This window comes from Canis lupus, chromosome 28 (genome assembly GCF_011100685.1).
Source record: "Canis lupus familiaris isolate Mischka breed German Shepherd chromosome 28, alternate assembly UU_Cfam_GSD_1.0, whole genome shotgun sequence".
Lineage (NCBI taxonomy): Eukaryota > Metazoa > Chordata > Mammalia > Carnivora > Canidae > Canis > Canis lupus.
In genome coordinates, this window is record NC_049249.1 from 24,320,097 (window position 1) to 24,341,365 (window position 21,269).

At 45.8% G+C, this 21,269-nt stretch overlaps 1 protein-coding gene across 20 annotated transcripts in view; it reads left to right on the top strand.

Annotated features, from left to right (window-relative positions):
* TCF7L2 (transcription factor 7 like 2) overlaps nt 1-21,269 on the top strand; it is a 197,252-nt gene that overhangs the window by 58,329 nt on the left and 117,654 nt on the right. For all 20 annotated transcript variants that reach the window (XM_038578812.1, XM_038578817.1, XM_038578821.1 and 17 more), the window contains one exon: nt 20,364-20,465. In XM_038578812.1, the coding sequence (XP_038434740.1) occupies nt 20,364-20,465 (102 nt within the window). The remainder of the gene's footprint in view (nt 1-20,363; nt 20,466-21,269) is intronic.

Sequence of the window (21,269 nt, forward strand, 5' to 3'; positions counted from 1 at the left end):
AAAGAAGACAGAAGAAACATCATTTTATTGAATCCTATGCCGGGCCTATTAATTGGTCTCATTATTTCTTACTGTGGCTTTGCAAATGGAGTTATGTTTATATTGATTTTCCAGATGAGAAGAGTGAGTTCCAGAAAGGGTCAGTGTAGATCTTTGTTCTTTAAATGTGTCGTCTTTGCAAACCAAGAAATCGAGTGTATTTAAGAGAGAGCTTGAGCAGGATGATGTTTGGGTCGTCAGTGCATGATTATGGAGGGGGCCCAGTGCTGGGTGATCACGAACTAACTGGTCACCAAGAGATACTGAAAAACTTAATACCTTTCACTAGAGTCCATCTCCCCTCATTGCTGAGGAGATAAATGCATTTATATCATCAGTGGTGGTGAAGATTCCACAAGCTATGGGAAATGTTGGATCAGAGCCTGGCACATAGTAGGTGCTCAGTAAAGATGTGGGAGGAGATGAAATGGCCTCTCTGGGATGTGGTGCCCTGTTCTTTTTGTTCTTTAGGCTTAGAGAATGCTGGAATGGATAGTGAGGTGTCCTCTCAGACCCTTGATGTGTTAGTTTAAGTGGGGATGGGTGGAAGGCTGCTGGCCAGAGACTCGGCCACCCCTGGATGCTTCGTCCTGAGTCCTTTGTAGTACCTCGCTGGTGTGGGCAGCCAGGTGTCTGTTTTCTTTCATGGTAACTTCCTGTACACCTAGCACTTGCCAGCTGCAGTGCTAGGAGCTGGTGATAGAGGTGAGCAGGACATGACCTTGGGAGGCAGCTGTGAGAACCAGGAAGTGGAGTACAGTTATTATGGGTGTGATGGTGGAAATCTGAACAGCGTCCAGATGGGACATAGGAGTGAGAAGTAGGTTTCTGAGGCCAGTTGTCAATGGAAGTTCTCGGGGGAACTCTGCTCCCCTTGGCTGGAGCCTAGCTGGGAAGGAAAAGGGGGCAGAGGGCTCTTTCGGACAGAACACCTGAAGTCCCAGCAGACGTGGAATCTGCTCCTCCCTGCGACTGAATCACCTTTGGAGAAGTCCTCACTAGAGACCAGAGGAAACTATGTCTCTGGTTTGTTAGAAAAACTCATTAGGGGTTTTAGAGGCCTGTGTGTCCTTTTGGGGAAGTGAGTGCAGTATGCCACCAAAGCAAATCTAATTGAGGTTCTTTTTTTTTTTTTTTTTTTTTTAAGATTTTATTTATTTATTCATGAGAGACACAGAGACAGAGAGGCAGAGACATAGGCAGAGAGAGACTCAGGCTCCATGCAGGGAGCCCGGTGTGAGACTCCATCCTGGGATTCTAGGATCACTCCTTGGGCGGAAGGCAGACACTCAACTGCTGAGTCACCCAGGTGTCCCCTAATTGAAATGTCACTAAGCATGGTAGCCCTTTTCATGTTATACAAAATTATACATAGATGAGTATTAGTTATATATAATTGTAGATACCATTTGCTGCAAAATGTATTTTCTTTAAAAACTTTACTTTAAAGGGCACGTGTGGGGCTCAGTCTGTTAAAGTCCCACTCTTGGGTTTTAGCTCAGATCATGATCTCAGGGTCGTGAGATCAAGCCCTGTGTCTGGCTGCGAGCTGGCCATGGAATCTGCTTAATATTCTCTCTCTCCCTTTCCCGCTTCCCCTCCTGCCCTGCTCTCTCCCTCTTTCTCAAAAAGAAAAAAAAAATTTTTTATACTCTTAATATTAAAATGTGTTAGAAAGTATAAAGCAACAAGAAAGAATTGTCTGTAATTCCACTACTTGGCGAAAAGCATTGCTAAAAAGGTGGTTGATTTTTCTTCTCCCCTTTAAAGTAGTAAACAGATGAGTAGTTTGGATATATTGACTTTTCAGGTGTGCATTGTGGTCACATGGGCAGCCAACATTTTTTCTTGTGGATTTCAGCCAGGCTTGACACCTGCCCCTGAACGAAAAGCAAACTACTGCCTGATTTGTCTGACAGATTAACAGTGGATGGCATCGAGGGAGGCAGATTCTCGTTATGTTAAAGACTTGACAGCCCTGAACCACTCTGTTGGTTTCTTTGTTGTGACTTTTGAGCTGGTGGTGGGCTGAAGTGTTACCTTTGCCCTTCTTAAAAAAATCAAGAATAATAGGCGGTGAGTGGATGGATGCCTCTTACAGTTTTAGGAAGTGCTGTGGCCCCAGGAAGAGCTTTTTAGAAGTTAGTATGTGTATTGTGTTGTTTTAACTAATGAATCTTCTGGGCTTGAAGATAATGAGGTCAGTGAGGGCAGAGATGTTGGCTTACCACTCACCCGAGGGTCACTGTCACCCAGGACGTGCCTGGCCTCTTCTAGGGGCCTGGGAACACTTCTTTGATTGATTTGGGGCTTGGAAGACAGATGGCAGGGGCCGCCTTGCTGATGGGGAGCCTGCTGAGCAGCGGGTGGCTTGCCATCACAGGAACCTGCAGCACTGCCTCCCCAGCCCTCACCGCTTTTCTCCATGTGGATCCAGGGAGTGTGGCTGGCGGCTGGCTGCGGGGCTCTCTTTCCTGCCTGGAAACGCAAGCATCCTGCACAGCTCAGCATCCCCTCACCTTCTCCCCTTCCTCCTCCCTCCCCTGCAGTCGCCTCCACCTGTTGGGAGTGCACTTTGCTGAGACTGCAAATACCGAGTTCCTAGTGGCGACGAGGCACCTGGGTGTAGAGGCGGGGGTGCATTCCTATAATAATAACATGTGGTTTTATATTTCATACTACAGTTTATAGTCTAAGTGCTTTTCAGATACCTTACTATTATCTTTATTTTATGGATGTATTAACTAGGGCTAGTTTGGGGAGATGGGAGGGGGGCGTGGGGGGACAGAGGGAAGGAAACTAATTCTGAATGAATCCCGAAATTCCGCTGGAAGCTGCCAAATAGTTAGATGTTGTTTAGTGGAAGTTTTGCGTCCACCCTATGAGGTGGGGCGAAGGGAAATTATTTTACAATAGCTGGAGGTCAGGGGAGCAGAAGTCTCTGCCCGCTGTCACCCAGCAAGTGGGGTGAGTCCTGGGGATTTTCGCCCAGGTCCCCTGACTCTGGGGCTCTGGTCTTTTCTGTTCTGTCTAGAACCCAGCATAAGGCTCGGCAGAGAGCCGGCATCAATAAATATTTGTCGAATGTTAAATGAGGCTTAAAGAGACCATTCATGCTTGGCACAGGGGCACAGGGAGACAAACATGTTTCCTGCCCTCTTAACCTTCACTTCCAAATTTGCGACCTTGGAAGGCCTGCCTAAGCTTTCCCCACTCCGGTTCCCGAGATGTCATCTGAAAAATGGGTAAAGGACTTAGCAGAGGGCATTTCCGTTGGTAAGGTCTCTCACATGTTACATGGTTTCTGCTACTCACTGTTTTCTTTTTAACTTTCCAACCACAGTTTCCCTCTTCACTTCTACCTCCCGGAATATCAGTTTCTGAGGACAGACTGTGTTGTTGGAGAACGAGAAAAGCCTTCCCCACATTGTGGCCCAGTGGGCCAGTGGGACAGACTCCGTAATAACCCCACGGTGGTCCTAAGGGCTGGCCTTTCTCGAGCACTTGCCATATGCCAGGTGCTGCTCCACGCGGCTACCTGCAGTCATGATTTGGCACCAACTCTGACTCGGTGAGCTGCTGTGAGCTTCTTTTCGTAGAGGAAGAAATTGAGGTTCGCTCGGGTGGTTAAGGAACCTGGCCGAGGCCCCTGAGGAAGTAGGTGGTGGTCTGGGATTCAAACCCCAGAATTGGTCTGACTTTCCACTCTTTAAACCGTAGTTAAAACTTAACCTCTCCAGATGTGTGTGTTCTGGGCATTTCCAGAGCTTCTTCACAGCCTGCCCTTGTGCTCTCCTCATCCTCAGAGTACATGGTCAGTGCAGGAGGAAATCCACATTGATTTGGGATAGAACCAGGGGTTGGAGATGGTCCCTACACAGGGTGCCAAGTGGCTGACCCTTGTTTTTCTGCCTGACAGTGGTAAACCAGGGGCACCAGGGCATCCTCTGGATTTGCTTTTCCCAGCATCTTACACCTTCTTGAGGTGGTGTTTTTAACAGGCGAGGTTTTAAAATCTTAAAGAAAAAGGAAATCATGAACATAGCCTGGAAGAAAAGTGGCAGAGGCTTTTTTTTTTTTTTTTTTTTTGAGATTCTTTTTCCCCCATTTTTCTTTTGTGCACTTGTAAAACCTCTTTTGGGTTATGATTCTGTGTGGTTTTTGGGTAGCTTTTAAGCAGCTGCTGCTGTTGCTGTGTTGACCCTAATGCTTCACAACTCCCTGATTTTTGTGTCTGCTTGTGCCTTGTGTGTCTGCTCTTTGCAGAGCATGCAGGGCAAGAATCAGAATTCTTCTGGGGTTGCAGACCTTTAAGAAATATCTTTAAGTTTGAGGGCTGGTCGGAGGAGAGAAATGCAGTAGCTTGGAACAGCAGGCCTGCAGCTGAGCCTTGGTGTACCTGACCAAGGGACAAACTGTAGTTCCAGGAAAGTCCCTCTTCACCAGAAAGCTAGGAGTGAGTGACTTGAAGGGAGGACTGGGGAGAGGCGAGCCTGATTAACTGGGAGTATTTTTGGTCAGTGTTTATTTTTCTTTAAGCAACAGATGATACACATACCTGGGATTTACTTTTTTGGAAGATTTAGCATCATGCAGTATCTCCAGGAGTTTTATTCTGATGATACTGATTATATTAATAGCAATATAATAGCCAGCTAATAACATAATAGCTCTAGCATTTACTAAGCACTTGCCATATGCCAGGCACGGTGCCAAGCATTCGATCCTCAGAAGAACTCCTCAGGGTGGATGTTTGTGTATATTCCCATTTTACACAGAAGGAAACCAGCACTCAGAGAGGTGATGCCATTTGCCTAAGCTCACCCTGCTTTTAAAATGGTCAGCTCTAATTGAGAGAGACATGAGAGACAGACAGAGAGAGACAGAGACACAGGCAGAAGGAGAAGTAGGCTTCCTACAGGGAGCCCGATGTGGGACTCGATCCCAGGACCCCGGAATCACTCCCTGAGTCAAAGGCTCAACCACTGAGCAGCACCCAGGTGTCCCCTGTTATTCTCTCTTAATAAACCCAGTTCTTTTTAGTGTTAGCACTGTGGCACATATGAGGCACTCAGTAAATATTTTGGTGAATGCATGGAGTTCTGGAGCTGGGGTTGGCACTCTGGGTGCCTCGAGATGTGATCTGGAAATTTGGCCTGAAGGCATGCAGCCCACCCAACTCCTACTATGCTACTCTGGGTCCTCGCAGTAGTAGATAGAATTGATTCAGTGGGGACTCAGTGGTCCAGAGAGAAAGGAGCAGGGGGACCTTGTGGAGGCAAGAGCATGGCTCTTGGGTATTTCCTGGGCATGGGGATGTGAAAGGCGTAGCAGGAACTGTCACTCAAGACGGTTTGCTGAATTAGCATGTTTCCTCTCTGAGGCAGCGTGTGATTTGCTCTGTGCCCCTGGATCTGCAGAGTGAGAGACGCCCAACTCTGGAAGACCCTTTGGTTGGGATGACTGTGTATTCACCTGTACCTGGGCAGAGCCCGAGTGGGACTTTACGAGTTGACTTCCTGCAGCCAGGTGTTTGGGCAACTTCCGACAGCTAGAGTTGAATTCTCTTTGCTAGGGTACATAGGAAGGAGGTATATATTTAAAATAGCTGAATTAACAATTTCTTACTTGCCCATTTATGGGTGGGTAGGAACAGCGGGTTGTGTCAGCTGGTCTGTTCATAGGGTGCCCAGTTTGGGTGATCTGTTAACTTAGGGCGTTTACTTACAGGAATCCCACACTTCTCTTTTCTCTCTTTCTGCTCCCTGCAGTGAAGTGGCTAACCCATGACTATGAATCCCATCAGCCTTCCATCTCATATGTGAAATCAGGCCTAGTTTATAGTGCATACACTACTAACCAGTCCAGTACATACTTGGAAGGAGATAGCACTGTTCTCCTTCACCTTGCAGGCAAGGGCTGGATGCATAGAAAGGTGAAGCCATTTGTCCCAAGGCCCCACAAGCACAAAGCCATAGATCCTGTGTTTGAACCTAGGCATCCCGGCTCCTGCTCTTGTGATTTTTTTTTTTTTTCCTCCTGTGCTTTTTAACCATTCTGCTGCACCACCTTGGTCTGAATTAGTGAAGTTTTAAGTTTATTTTAATTAACCTGCTTCTTCTAGAATCTTCTGTCAGCCAACTACAGTGGGGAGATGACATGGTAACCTTTGTTAGGGTAGCTCAGCCTGGAAGAGTGCACACAGGACCTGGTTAGATGAGTAGAGAGATGTCAACTTAGTTCTTCCCCTTGACTACCTAGCCCTTCCTGGGATCGCATCCTCTTTGACCTGAAACTTTCTGCCTGCTTGATGTTCAGACTACCTTCTGCGAAGATCTTTCTTGCTGCTGTCAAAAGACTGAGACCTGAAATTCCATCTCCGGGTCCCTGGGAGCTCCAGAAGTACAGATGTCCAGGTTCTGTGGTCAGAGCTGTTTGGGATTACAAATAAACCAAAGCCTGGGAAACTTTCTTGCTCTTAACAGTACAGACCTCAGGGGGAGGAGATAACCAAACTTGAAGTCGTTGGAATTGATTTTTGCATCCAGATGACATAGTAATGAGCTAAGTGGTTAGCTTCAGATCATTACTGCTCCTTCCCAAGCCAGGTTCTTGAAGGACTAAAACCACGAAAGCAGAGAACAGGTTTGTTTGGAGAGGAACGGTGACTCTGCTGAGGGAAGGGAGGGTGGCCCAGTGCGCTTGAACGTGGGAAGTCAAGGTGGTGCTTACTTCAAAGTGAGTAGAATTGTCTAATTCTGTTTCTTCAAGTGGCTCCCCCCCAACCCCTTATTTTTTGAAATAGGGATTTGATTTGGTGTTTGGATATTTTTGATGGTATTTCTGTCTTCTCAGTGCCTTGGGTTATTTCAGAAAGTTTCACTCCGAGCCTGGAACGCGTCAGCGAGTGTGCTGTCAACCACTCTCTGCGGAGAGAAAGTCTCGCATAAAACAACCTTAAGATCCCTATCTCTTCCAATCACCCACGCCCGATGATCATATCCATTGTTCTGCCGTTTGCCTCTTGGCATATGCTGGTCACTGTGTGCATACAGTTAAAAACACAAAGCAGCCCCCTCTGTCCGAAGGGTCTGGAATATCCCAGTGTTGCAGAGGAGACTTTGGAAGTGGACAGAACTCTGTTTCCTTCCCCAAGTGAGGTTATTGTGCTCAAAATATCTCCTGGTAGTTTATTAAAGGAAACCACAGGATGGGGTCAGAGGCAGTCTCTTGGGCTGGCAGTCTCCTATCTTGCCTGTCTTTCTAGATCTTTCTCCCCAGGCAGTCCACCCCCAGATGGCATGCTGTCCCTGGGTGGTGGTGGGGGGGTGGGTGCAGGGGGCAGGGGGCAAGGCCCGCTTCTCTGCCCTGGCCTGGAGTTGGAGCAGCACGGCCTCCCAATGGCCCATCCGCACTCGTCCCTGCGGGGCGTTAGGAAGGAATTTGGGGTGTGGAGTTCCGTGAGTGACTAGGATTAGGCCAGTCGGGTCTGCAGTCAGACGAGAAGTGTGTAGGCAAAGAGAACTATTGTGTGAGGCTCCTCCGGACAGAAAGCCCGCCTTCATCTTTTACTGTGCCTAATGGACAATTGAGACATTCAGCTTATGTCTGAAAGGTCTAGCAGACCTCCCAGACGAAGGCTTGTAGGAGAAGCAAATACAGACAAGGATTACCAACAGGGGAAACAACCAGGGCAGAGTCCTGGGAGAGAATGTTTATTTCCTTGCTCTCTAGGAGGGATTTGGAAAGAGCCGTAATCCTGGGTTAGGAGTAATTTGTTACAGCAAGATGATACTTGAGTGGCAGGCCGCTTCTGGCTGAGGCAGCAAGACTGGTGTGCAGGGGGGTCGGGGGCCTCCAGAAGGTCAGCCTCACTAAATCTTCACCCTGGCTCCGGGGTTTGTTCCTCCGCAAGCAAAATGAACCAGAGGTGCTGCTGACCTTTTGGCTTTCCTGAGGGTAGCATTACGAAGCATCTCCACATGCTTGTCACAGCCAGCATCGGACAATAAAAATTTGGACAGGGAGACCTTGCTGGAGCCACCGGCCTCTCTCAAATGTGACAAGGGGAAACAAAAATAAAAGGGAAATGCAGCGCCTGTTCCCAGCTTCAGTTGGGAGTTTGAGGCCCGGAGCCCAGGTCTGTCTTGCATTTTTGTTCTTAAGTCGACTAATTAAAAAAAGCACATTAATTGGTTGCTTGTCGACTGCCAACCAAGACTTGCCTTGTCTTTTGTTGTCGTGGAACAGGACAGAATAGGGAGGAGCCCGAATCCGGGGAAGCCCAAGTCTTGAGAGCTGCTGGCTGTGGAGAAAGAAAGGATCTTTTAGAGATCCGGATTTTAATATGTGCTGCAATCGTGCTGATTCCTGGATTGAAAATAACTCTTCCAGGTCACCAGGACCCTGTTACTTTCTGGCTTTGTATCCTCAAAGGTCACCCGATGGCCACACCTCTAATGGACCTGTGACTTCTGACTTTTAACTCCTCTTTGCAAATCTTCACTGTCCTGTCATTGACCCAGCATGTCCTCTGGGGTTGAAAATGTGGTGAGGAAGTCCTTTGGGAGATTCTGGACAGGTGATTCCATTCCCATTTCATGGCTAGGGAAACTGAGGTGCAAAGCTGTCATGGCCTGCTTGAAGCCACAGACAGGGTGATGGAGAATGGAATATGTAGGGTTCGGGTGTCCATTGACTCAAGTGCTCCCCTCGGTTTGGTTTGCCTTGGAATAGCTCATCACCCTCTTCTCCTTCTCCTTCTCCTTCTCCTTCTCCTTCTCCTTCTCCTTCTCCTCTCCTTCTTTTCTTCTTCTTCTTCTTTTCTTCTTCTTCTTTTCTTCTTCTTCTTCTTCTTCTTCTTCTTCTTCTTCTTCTTCTTCTTCTTCTTCTTCTTCTTTTTTTAATTTATTCATGGGAGACAGAAAGAGAGAAAGAGAGGCAGAGACACAAGCAGGCTCCATGCAGGGAGTCCGACGTGGGACTCGATCCCGGGTCTCCAGGATCACGCCCTGGGCTGAAGGCGGCACTAAACCGCTGGGCCACCCGGGCTGCCCCTCATCACCCACATCTGTGGCTGTCTGCTGTGGCTCTTCCTCGGCACATTTCATCTGGGGCGTGCTGTATTCTTTCCGGGTTTCATGAGGTCTTGCTGTTGGAACGGTCCCTTCCCCAGATCCCATGCCAGCCAGTCACATTTGGAAATTGCTTGTTTCCCAAGATGCTTTGGAGGGTCAGAATTTTCCTTAAAGAATAGGTTTGTTCACCTGTTTTTCAATTCATTTTTGAGGCGTTCTGGCACTGTAGGTGGAGTCTATGTGTGTGTCCTCTCCCCCACACCTTTGTCTTTGAAATGAATCTGATAACTATCAAATGACTTGGTGCATTTTTTTTTTGTAATCCATTTTAAAAATCGAGATATAATTCACATTAAATTTACTCATTTAAAGTACACAATTTGGCAGGTTTTAGTACATTCACAGTAGCGTGCAAACATCACCACTGTCAATTTCCAGGACAGTTTCATCACCCCCAAAAGAAACTCTGTACCCACTGGCAATCACTCCCCATCTCCCCTCTCCCAGTCCCTGGCAGTCACTAATTTAACCACTGTCTCCATGGATTTGCATATTCTGGGTATTTCATATAGGAGGAATCCTACAATGTGTGGCCTTTTTGGTCTGCCTCTTTAAGTTAGCCTGATGTTTCCTGGGTCATTCTTGTAGCCTGTGTCAGTAGTCATTTGTTTTTATTACCAAATAATATTCTACTGTATGCGTAGATCATCGTTCCCTTATCCATTCATCAGCCGAGACTCGGTGTGCTCTTGTCCCAGTTGGCCCTGAATTGGCCGAGCTCCCAGTGATGTCCACACTTACCACTCCATGCCTTCCAGCTTACTTCCCGGTCTGTAGGTGCCTATGTCCACTTTGCGTGCCTGTAGACAAGCAGGTGGTAACTAGCATATTCCAATCAACTGCACTATCCTTGGCTTTTTTTGTAAGAAACAGTAATCAAAAAATGTGGTGAACAAAGTGGGTTGTTTTTGGTCTGTCTCTTAATATGAGGTTCCGGCAGTGGCACACCAACGTTCGTTATTGGTTAGTTACCATGGGGGTGGTGGTGGTGGTGGAGCAGGGAGTGTGGGGGAGGAGTTTGTACTATGAGGTCTCTGGGGGTCGAGATGTGTGACCTGTTTGAGGACAGGAGGGCGAGGGCTTTTGTGCTCTAGTTCTTCAGCCTTGGGCCAATGGCTCAGGGACTTGGGTGCTTTTGGCAGGACTGCCATTGGCTTAGAATCCACAGCCCTCTGTGGGGGAGCTTGATCTTGAGGCTGCCTGAAGACTCTGATGTGCCCAGTCCTTGGTTGCTCTCGGTCATACCAGAGCCAGACTGTCTCTGAGGCTGATTTCCTACCAGCTGCCTGTGTGGGGGTGGGGGCGGCACCCTTGGTTTTGCCCAACATCTGTGTGTCTACTTCGCCCTCCCTCCCACTGCTCATTCTACTCAGTCTCCTTTAAGAGCTTTTGAGAATCCTGGCCTGAAAATACTGAAACTGCATTCTGGTTCAGAATCCCTCTGTGGGACTAAGTCACTTAATTTCTTTCTGCTTTTCTTCACTTTTACTTACTTTATTTTATTATTTTTTAAAGATTTTATTTATTCATGAGAGACACACAGAGAGAGAGAGAGAGAGAGAGAGAGAGTGAGAGCTACAGAGCGAGAGAGAGAGAGAGAGAGAGAGAGAGAGAGAGAGAGAGGCAGAGACACAGGCAGAGGGAGAAGCTGGCTCCATGCAGGGAGCCTGATATGGGACCCCATCCCAGGACTCCAGGACCAGGCCCTGGACCAAAGGCCGCGCTAAACCGCTGAGCCCTCAGCCTGCTGAGGGACTCCCCTCTTTACTTATTTTAAAAGATTGATTTATTCATTTTAAAGAGAGAGTGAGAGCAAGTGGGAGGGACAGAGGCAGAGGGAGAGAGAATCCCAAGCCAACTCCACGCTGAGCATGGAGCCTAAGGTGGGGCTTGATCTCATGACCCTGAGCCGAAACCACGAGTCAGATGCTCAGCTGAGTGTGGCACCCAGGCGTCCCTGCTTTTCTTCTTTTAGAACAGGTTTGGAGGTTATATGCTTTGACCACTTAAAAAAGATGTAGGGACAATCAGTGCAGAAGTTTAAAAGAACTTTAGAGAAAGGAAGCTGGAATCTGCAAATATACAACCCACTCATTGTTGATACTGCCCTAGTACCGATAGTTTATGCTAATTACTGATCATGAGGGTCTTTAGTTGAGGTAAAAAAAAAATTACAGACCCTTCAGCCCAATCCCAGATAGTTGGATTTAGCAGGTCCAGCATGGGTCAGGGGGAAAGTTTCCCTAAACAAACCAGCGAGGTGTGGGACCTGTTGGACCATGTCACCATCATGAATTAAGTCTTTCTTTATAATATTTTTGCTTCCTTGTGTTAGTCTCTTGTACCATTGACTAGCTTGTTGTCCATTGAGTGGTTCTTAGATGACTACTGTTCAAGGCCTCAGAGTATCTAGTCCACACTGGGCACAGAGCACATGCTTTGTAAATGCTGCAGGAATCTCTGTGTTAAAAGAGAATGGGACTTTTGAGCTAATTTCTTCTGTTTTCTTTCTTTCTTTCTTTCTTTCTTTCTTTCTTTCTTTCTTTCTTTCTTTCTTTCTTTCTTTCTTCTTTTTCTTCTTTCCTTTTCTTCTTCCTTTTTTTTTTTTGTAATGAATTTCAGAATTCCTGCTCGATTTTTCTTTTTCTTTCTTTCAGTCATAGAGCATGGATTATTTCTGCTGTATATCTCTTCCAAGCAGGAAAGCAAGTGGATAGGTAGGTGAGGAGAGGTTAGTTTATGCTGTAGTAGCAAACATCTCATAAATCTCAGTGGGTTATATTAAACAGTTACTTATTGCTCAGACTATATATCTATCACTGGTGTTCTTGAGGCTCTGCTCTATTCTTTCGATCTGGGTCATAGGCTGATGGAGCAGCCACCTTCTCATGTGCTCTGCATCATTAGGGTGGAAGAAGACCACTCTGGTAAATGCGTGCTGCAGGCCATCAGCTGGAACTAGGCATATGGCCCTACCACACCGTTACATGGTCCAGGAAGGACACAATCTTACTGTGTGCCCAGAGGTGGAGAGCTGGAAATATTTGGTAAATGGTAGCAATGACTCTCATCAGCTGCCCTACTGGTCATGAAATGTCTGGCTTTCATAGGCAAAGTATACTTACTGCCTTACTCACTCCCAGAAGTCACCCAAAAGTCCTATCCAGTCCTGGCTTGAAGCTGAAATTCTAGGATCTTTAGTGGTGTGTGGTAGTCTTTTTAATTTTTTCTGCCCACATTTTTATTTAAATTCTAGTTAGTTAACATATAGTGTGGTATTGTTTTCCGGAGTAGCATTTAGTGATTCATCACTTCCAGACTTAGGCCCAGAGTGAGGAAGAGGTTGCCCACTGAAGAAGAAAAAGTGATTGTCCAGATAGTGGCACGAGTGGGCCTGGAAAGGGGGTTTCTGGACTCTTTCTCTCTCTTGTGCTAACTCAGGAACACACAGCCCTGATTTTCAGAGTGACTTTTTTTCAGGAAGGTGGAAGGAAGGCCCAGGTCTCAACCCAAGGGGCCCAGCTGGGTTTGAGAGAAGGGCCTGGTGAAATTCTATCCAGCTGTGCTTCCCTGAGCTGCCAAACCGTGGCCTCCCTGCAAAACCACTGACCTAGGAAATGCAAAAATATCTCAAAGCCGGGTATTGAATAGCTGGTGGGATAAAAAGTTTTGGTTGTTGGATTTTTGGTTTGTTATTTGCTTGTTTGCTCAGTTTCCCCCTTACTACCGGTGGCCTCAATAGCTCTGGTAGAAATAGTTTTCTAGTAGCCTTGGAGGAAAATTTAACGTTTGCCCAGCGACCTGGGGGGATAAGAGAGCCGATCGATGCTGGAGAGGATGGTTCATTCTTTTGGGGCTGCTGTGCAATGTTCCCTGTGAGATACTACTGCTTAACAGTTGATAAGAAAACCAAAGGAAGGTAGAGAGGGGCATTCTGAGGCGGGTCGAGATGAAGTGGTCTGGAACTCTGCCTACTAGAAGGCCAGCTGACCCAGGGACCTCAGGCAAGCTGGGTCTGACTTCTACTGGCCTTAATTTTCTCCTTGGTAAAATGTTAGTTGCACCTTTCTGTTCATTTATTTTATAGGATTATTGTGACTCTGGTTTTGAACTCTAAGATACTCTATAAATGTGAAGTGATACTGTTATGACCCTTTTGATGGTTATGGATAGGAAGAAAAAGGTTAATTGCAAGGATTTCATTTAAAAATCTTGTAGCAACTAGGGATAGAAGGCAGGGATATTAAATTGTTGTCTTACACGAGGGCCTGATATGTTTTTCCCCCCATATTCCTTTAATGTTGAGAAGTGGGATAGTGACTTTAAGGGAAACATTCCTGAATTCCTACTATGTTTGGTGTCATTAAAAAAAAAAAAACGGGGGTGGTGGTGGTGGTGGAATAAAGCCAATCCTAGCATCTTATTTCATTTTCTTCTGTGGCTTTTTTCCTTCTTCAAGTTCAGAACATACCCAGCCTTCGAGGTCTTTGGTTTTCTTTGCCTCAGTAACTATAGTATATATTCACTTATGCTATATCCCAACCAGCCACAATCACATGTTCCTGAATTCTTTCTGTACAGTCACACTTTATGGACAAATAATGCCTCTTTAAATAGAGCCTCTATCTTAGGCTTTTATGTGGATTTTTCAAAAGAAGCAATTCCCAGGCTATGTTTTAAAAAACCTATAATGAAGCAACCTAATCTCCTATACCTCCTGCCTCTACGGGGAAAATTGCTCAAACCGATTTTGTATGGTGGCCTTGAGGATTCTACAGGATTGATGACTTCTGGTGTCATTTCACTGTGGAGGTATATGTGATCCAGGCTGGCTTTGGGAAACCTGTTGTTACCTGTATGATTCAGAGGGTAGGACAGGATATTAATCACAGCTTCTTATAATTTAACTACTCTGGATATATTGGGTTTCCCTGACCCCCAGAGCAGAATTATTTATTTAGAGAAGATGTACTGAATTTTCCATCTTCCAGTTCTGAGCAGTGAGGTAGGTTCTGAAAAGAGAGAGCCAAACGTGTTCTTTAACAGACCTGTGTTTATGGCTGCAACGTGAGGGTGTGCCTCCCAACGTGAGCTCCTGAAGAAAGGCATGCGTGCTGTTAGCGATATCCTTGTGCTTCCTGTTGTCTCACTTGTGACGTTTTTCCATTTTCCTCTTAGGTTGAGTGGCTGCTGATGGCCTTTTCTTTTGTAAAGTGGAGGGGTATGAACATTATAGTCATGCTTTTACCCTTTCTGGCTCACACGTTTGTGGCAGAGTCGGCATGGCCTATGTGACAAGGCCGCACAGGTTGGATGAATGGTCACCTCGTGGAGGAGGAAGGACTCATTGTTTGGATGTGATAGGCCATGGCTTGTGGTCTCTTGGTGTGGGTGTTTGGACAAAGCATTCACTTTCTGTTTTATCAGAAACAACTTGTATGAATCTCTGTTGCTTGGGAGAGTTAGGAAGACTAAGCAGTCATGACCTGTCATGAGCATGGTTTCCAGCAATTTTGAATTCTTGAAAAATGGATTTTCCTAGGGAGAAGCACACCTGCTGAGAAATCTTGGTTTGCAAAGGCTGTTTTGTTGTTTTTGTATGTAGGTAGAGGATGCCTATCTACCAGTTGGGAGGAGAGCAGGGCCTTCACGGTGTTTAAAATCAGTCCTTTTCTGAGGGACAGACTTTCTGTGGGGTCTAGTTTTCCAGAAGAGGCTGGTTTCATCTCCATGTAGCAGTGTTGAGGCCCCATGGTGGCCTCTGCTCCCCATCTTGCCTTAGTCCATGACCAATGCCATCTGTTGGTGGTGGGCAGAGCTGGCATACTGTGGGCTTCATGCCAGCTTTGTGATGTGTGAGAGTTGTACACACCGAGAAGCTCTGGAGAGAGGAGCTTCTGGACCTAGGAAGGTGATTCCCAAAGCATACGGGGCACATCATCCGTGACCTGCGGCATTTCTGCTTGGTGCCCTTTCGTGATGGTTTGATGACGTGGGACACATTGCCAGTGTTATCTGGGAAGTGGGTGAGAACTCTCGAACACGTGAACCTTTTCCAGTCAGAATTGCTCACGGTTTTTCAAACTTCCATTTTGGAAAGGAGGGATAGTTATTTCGGTGAGATTGTGGTCTAGTGGTTAGACCTTGTGACTGGGAGTCATGGCTGGAGAGCTCAGATTCTTTTCCAACTTTTCTCCCCAAACTGGAGTCTGCCAGTGACGATTCAATCCAAAACGTCGCTTTTGGGCCACCGAATAATCGGCTGTCTGGATTTTAGGCCCAGTGAAGGAATGTATCCTGTCTGACTGGAAATCAGGTCTTTACACATTCATTCCCTAAGACACGGTGGCACGAGTGGCAAACTATGGCCCAGAGGCCAAAGCTGTCCTGCCACCTCTTTTTGTATGGCCTGCGAGCTAAAAATGGTTTTTATTTTTAAACTGTTGAAAAAAAAAAAAAAAAAACCAAGCAGAAGATTTCCTGACACGGGAATGGCCTATGGAATCCATATATCAGTATCGATAAATAAAGTTTTATTGGAACACAGCTATGACATAATGGGTACACATGTTGCCCATGACTGCTTCTGGGTTACCACGACAGAGCTGTTAGGACGAAATGGTATGGGTTGCAAAGCCTAAGGTATGTACTCTGGCGTTTTACAGAAAAAGTTTGCCAACCCTGTCCTGAGCACGTAAAGGGATGGACTCCACTCGCCTCTCCATCCAGTGAGATGGCCTGACTGACAGGAAGTGCCGCCAAGCTGCTTGGTATTTTATCAGCAATGTGGAGTTTCCTGGGAACTTTGTCATCAATATCATCGTTGGCCTTTGAGTTGGCCTGTTTGTTTAGAATATTAAGTTTTGTACCAAGGCCTCAGCAGGCCTCAGATGCAGGTTCTCAGAGCAGCCCCTCCTCACCATCCTTGCTCCTGAAGCTGGTGTCATGAGGATGGGGTGCCTTGGTTGGGAGTAGGTTTCCTCAGGCCCACTTTCCTCAGGTTTCCTGGATCCTGCGAGCGTCTTCTGATTCGGAAGAGCCCTACTGGTTTGCCTTTCCTTGTCCTTCTTTTCATTGGGGGCGGGGGGGGGGGGGGGAGGAGAAGTTAGAGTTACATACCTTTTTCCTTTTTTTTGCTGACAATTTAACAGGCTTTTAGAGTTCCCTGATTCCATTCAGACCGTTGGCTTTGTGTATATTTTGAGACTTTGTCCACAGGTCTGAAGCTTAACTTAAGCTCCCTAAGACATATCATAAAATATGATTTGGGGAAAAACCGTAATGGGCCATGAGCAGAACATTAGTATTAAACAAAGGATGAAACACTTAAGCCAAGATGGCCTTATATATTTATTATTTTTTATTTTTTTGCAAAATGCAAGTTGAGCAGGACTCCATTTCAACAGTTTTCAATGCAGGAATTCCCATGGCCCTGTTTGATTGCAGTTTGCTGAAAAGTTTAATGTTTTTGTAGGCAATTCATAATTTCCACGTTGAGCGGCTCGAAAGGAAGAGAGCTGGAGCCCAGTGTTGTTTTTATAGTGGGATGGTGGGAACTTTTTTTTTTCTTCCCCAAAAGGATATAAAACTGAAGTTGGACCAGGGGGGAAATGTGGCGTGGCATGGCGTTGCGTTCCAGCCCTTTTGTAAATCCTAGATGCCTCCTCCTCCGGGTCTTCCTTTAGGACCCAACAGAAGAGAATTTCCCGCTGCCTAGTGTCTCCAGGAAGGAAAAGATTTTCCTCTAGGCTATAATCGTACCTAATTTCCTTTTTCTTCCCTTTATTTATTTATTTTCCTTATTAATAAGGACCAATTGTGGAAGATGAAGGAACCTGGGAAACCCATCACTTTTGGAGGAGGTTAATAACTTCCTTTAAAAAATCCTGACATAATACTTATTTCCCCAGAAGGAACCTCGTCGGCCTGAATGCCAGTTATTTCCAAGGGACGGGCACAGATTTGCGGGGGCCCAACCATTCTGTGGGATCATGTTGCACTGGGATGGAGAGGTTGAGGCTGTCACCGCGGAGTCCTTGCAAGCCAGCAGGATTGGGGCTGTCTTCCTCTACCATCTGGATTTGGTTAGCTCTCTCTGGGCAGTGGGGCCGAGTCTCATTTCCTCCAACCAGTAATGTTATATAGGCAGTGATCCTGGGCTGCCCTAACATAATTGAAAATTATGTGTATTGTAGGCTTGGAGCGCTGAAATGTAGGCTCATAAAAATATGTGGTGCAGGTAGCCTGCGGAGATTGGATATGGCACACAATGAAGCTTTTATGTAAAATAAGAATTATAAGACTCTGCATTAATATTGCATTATGGGTATGACAGTTCTCTGGTGGGGTCCTTGGGGCAGGTCTGTCACCTTAAACAAAGCCTAAATTTCCGAATTCTATGGAGCTGGGATTTGGATGTGATCAAATCAGTTTTGCAGATGGCCGAAGATGAAAACTTGTCTGTTAATCTAACCCTGCCCACTGAGGCATAAGTGTGTGGCACTCAGCTTGGCATTTTTCCTCACAGGTTTTTATGAGAGGAGAGATGAGTATTGGCAGGTGTCCCATTTTGGTTGGCCTCAAGGAAATGATACTATTGAGTGGTTTTGACCAATGAGGCTCATATATTTATGTGGCAGGTGAGAATGGGAAGCAGTCAAGGTGAGATGGGATGGAAGAGGTTCCCATGGTCCACTGGCTTGGGTTATATATATAGGCTGAGGGAGACCATGGAGACTTTTACTACAGTGGTTCTCAACTTGCGATGTTACTGCCCCCAGAGAAGATAATTGGAAATGGCTTGATTATAAGGGTGACAGAGGTGGGGGGTCGGGTGCCTGCTGGTATTTACTGTCTGGGAGTCTAGAATCCTTAAGTGCTGGGGCAGCCCCTCCATCACCCTTGTCCCAGATAGGAAAACCCCTTCAGTTAACTGATGAAAAACTGGAGGTCCGTAGAAGCAAAGGGATTTGATGCGAGGTATTGTGGTGAGTCACCAGAACTAGTAACTGGGTTCCCTCACAGAAGGGCCTTCTGGGTAACAGCTCTGAGGTTGTAGAATTGCTCTAACCTTGTACAGATGTAGGTCGAGAAAATGACTGTGAGCTTTGGCAGGTAGCTTGTGGGCCAGGGTCTTCCAGTTTAAGATGTAACTGCATTTGGTTTTAATTCACTGGACAATTGTATCTTTAAGGAACCTATGGGAAAGCTTGTGTGTGGCTTTCGCCCTTCATTTCATGTGGGATTTGAGCCAACCCCAAATCCTTCTTTCTGGACTGCCCTTCCCCCTCAGCTTCTTTCTGGACTGCCACTCCTCCCTGCCCCCCAGCTGTCCTTTTTCTTTATGACGAAATCTTTCTGGCTTAACAAGACCTACTCTGTGCAGTCTTCTCCAGTCTCTTTTCTCAGAAATACTGTCTTGCTTCTTGGCATTCCCTAGGCATGATTCCCTGAGTCTCTGCCACATTTCCACTATGTTCTGTCTGGACTTAATCTGAGTTTGTTCCCTCACATGCACATAAACTCTCTGAGGGCGGACAATCTTCCTGTGTCCTTAATCCTTCATGGGAAGGTGCTGTACAAAAAGTTTAATCCATATTCATTGAGTCAAATTTCCTGTACAATTTATATGAAAACTAATCGTTTATTTTACTTTGGGAATCTCTGAAAAGATCAAGATGGCCCCTTCTATTCCCTCCAAGCATTAATTGATGCATTAAACAGTTGGCCTTCAGAGATACAAAGGCTGGCAAAGTCCTTATTAAATGACTTAGCATTGTGTCTTCAGTTTTGCTCAGTGGTTTGAAGGTTTCCCGAGTAAAACTGGCGTGATGTCACCCACCAAAGTCAAGTGCCTTGGAGTTGCTTGCACATATGCTAAGTATCTCTGACTGGGCAAGCCACCTCACCTCACTTTTCCTTGTTTATACAGTGAGGAGTTGGATCAGTTGATCTGGTCCTTCTGAAAGCTGAACTATCACTTATGAAAGAAGTAACTCTCTTTCCCTCGTGCCATGTATTTTCCACCTCAGAGAAGAGCAGAGATAGATGTCATTGGCTTATACCTTTAACTTAATTTGTGTGGTAAACTTGTGTGTATTTAAGAATTTCTGGGACTCCTGGGTGGCTTAGTGGTTGAGTGTCTGCCTTCAGCTCAGGGTGTGATCCTGGAGTCCGGGGATCTAGTCCCACATTAGGCTCCCTGCGAGGAGCCTGCTTCTCCCTCTGTCTGCCTCTCTTCTCTCTCTCTCTCTCTCTCTCTCTCTCTCTCTCTCTGTGGCTGTCATGAATAAATAAATAAAATCTTAAAAAAAAAAGAATTTCTTAGGACTTTTGAGATGAGCGTATAAATTGCACTGTGCCCTGTTTGTACATCTTTTACTGAGAAGTACTTTTTGTTTTCAAAGATTTATTTGAGAGAGTGAGCGAGTGGAGGAAGGGGCAGGGGCAGAGAGAGAATCTCAGCAGACCCTCTGCTGAGTGTGGAGCCTGATGTGGGGCTTGATCTCAGTGGGGCTTGATTTCAAGACCCTGAGACCATGACCTGAGCCAAAACCCAAGAATCTGATGCTTAACCAACTGAGCCACCCAGGTGCCCTGAGAAGTATTTTTGTTTTATAAGCTTTTGGGTTGGTTTTGAGGAGTTCCATCCTCACCTACTTGAGTAGTTTCTACTAAAGGATAGTTGCGCATATATACTCAGCTTTAAAGTGAAGGACGATGGCATTTTAGAAATGAAGGTCACTGAAAGAGCAGATCTGGAGTTGACGGTCTCCTAGATGCCTCTGGCTTGAGACTCCCATTTGCTTTCTTCCTTTGGAAGGCCTGTGTTGTCTCCTGTGTCCCTGTTGTCTCCCTCTCAGTGAGGCAGGATTAATGAGATCATGTTATCGGGGCCAGCCTGACGTTGGAACGCAAAGACCAAATTATAGCTGCTAGTCGTGTTGATGTTCTAGAAATGTGCCTGTTGAACCTGAGCTCTTGGGAATAACCTATTGGGATGGCATGATTTTTCTGTTGATGTTGTTTGCATGCTTTTCAGTTTTTCAGTGTTGTTATTTGCATGTCTTTACTCCTTTTAGTTTCTCATCTGTGTATCAGGCACCCCAGGAATTATGTCTTGGGATAGCAGTTTTGGGTTTCTTTCCTCAATTCATTTGCCATGTTCGTTCTGTTTTCTCCCTCCAGTATCTCCAGATGAAATGGCCACTGCTTGACGTCCAGGCGGGGACCCTCCAGAGTAGACAAGCCCTCAAGGATGCCCGCTCTCCGTCACCGGCACACATTGTCGTAAGTGACCTGACAAAGGCAGTTGCTTCCTTTATTGGGAGGAGATGAAGAAATATTCTTTTGTTGATAACAGGCCTTGCTTATCTGTTTTTCTCTTTAAAAAATATGTATTTTTGGATTATTCTTGGATATGGCTTATATCTAAAAGGTATCTATTTTCTGTTACTGGACCTTAGTGATGGTTACCCACCTGGAAATTTTGGAGATCTTCTCACCACGCCTTCCTCTTTGTGTTGGGTTGGTCTAGTCTTGTGGTCTCCATAATGGTGCACTATTACCATTAGTGGGGAGACTGGTGCCAAAGCCACTTAAAAAAAATACAACCCCCAGATCATTTTCTGAAAAACTCATTTTAGTGGAGGTGAGTTACAGAGGAGGGAATTAGAAAATTCAAAGGGGAAGCACTGAATTTGAGACTTTACAATCCCCTGCATCCCCCAATTTATTTTAATTGTTAGAAAGTAACATTCTCCATTAACATCAGCACAATTTTATCTGGGCTGATTGATTGTGAACAGAGTAGAAGTGAATTTGGAAAGGCTTAAGTTAAATGATCTGTACATCCCTGGCTTTGAGAGCCTGTGGGTTTAACATTTGTTTTTAGCAGTGAGAGATTATAACATAAAGTGTTATAAAAAATATATGTAGACATATTTTTAATGTACTTCTGGATTTTGTAGGCTCTGACAGTGGAATTTATAAATTAACCTCTCGAGAAGATGGCTCAGCCTTATTAGAATATTCTCTTCCATATATTTGTGTCATGAGCTGGACTTCATACTTTTGAAATAATTAATGGAAGAC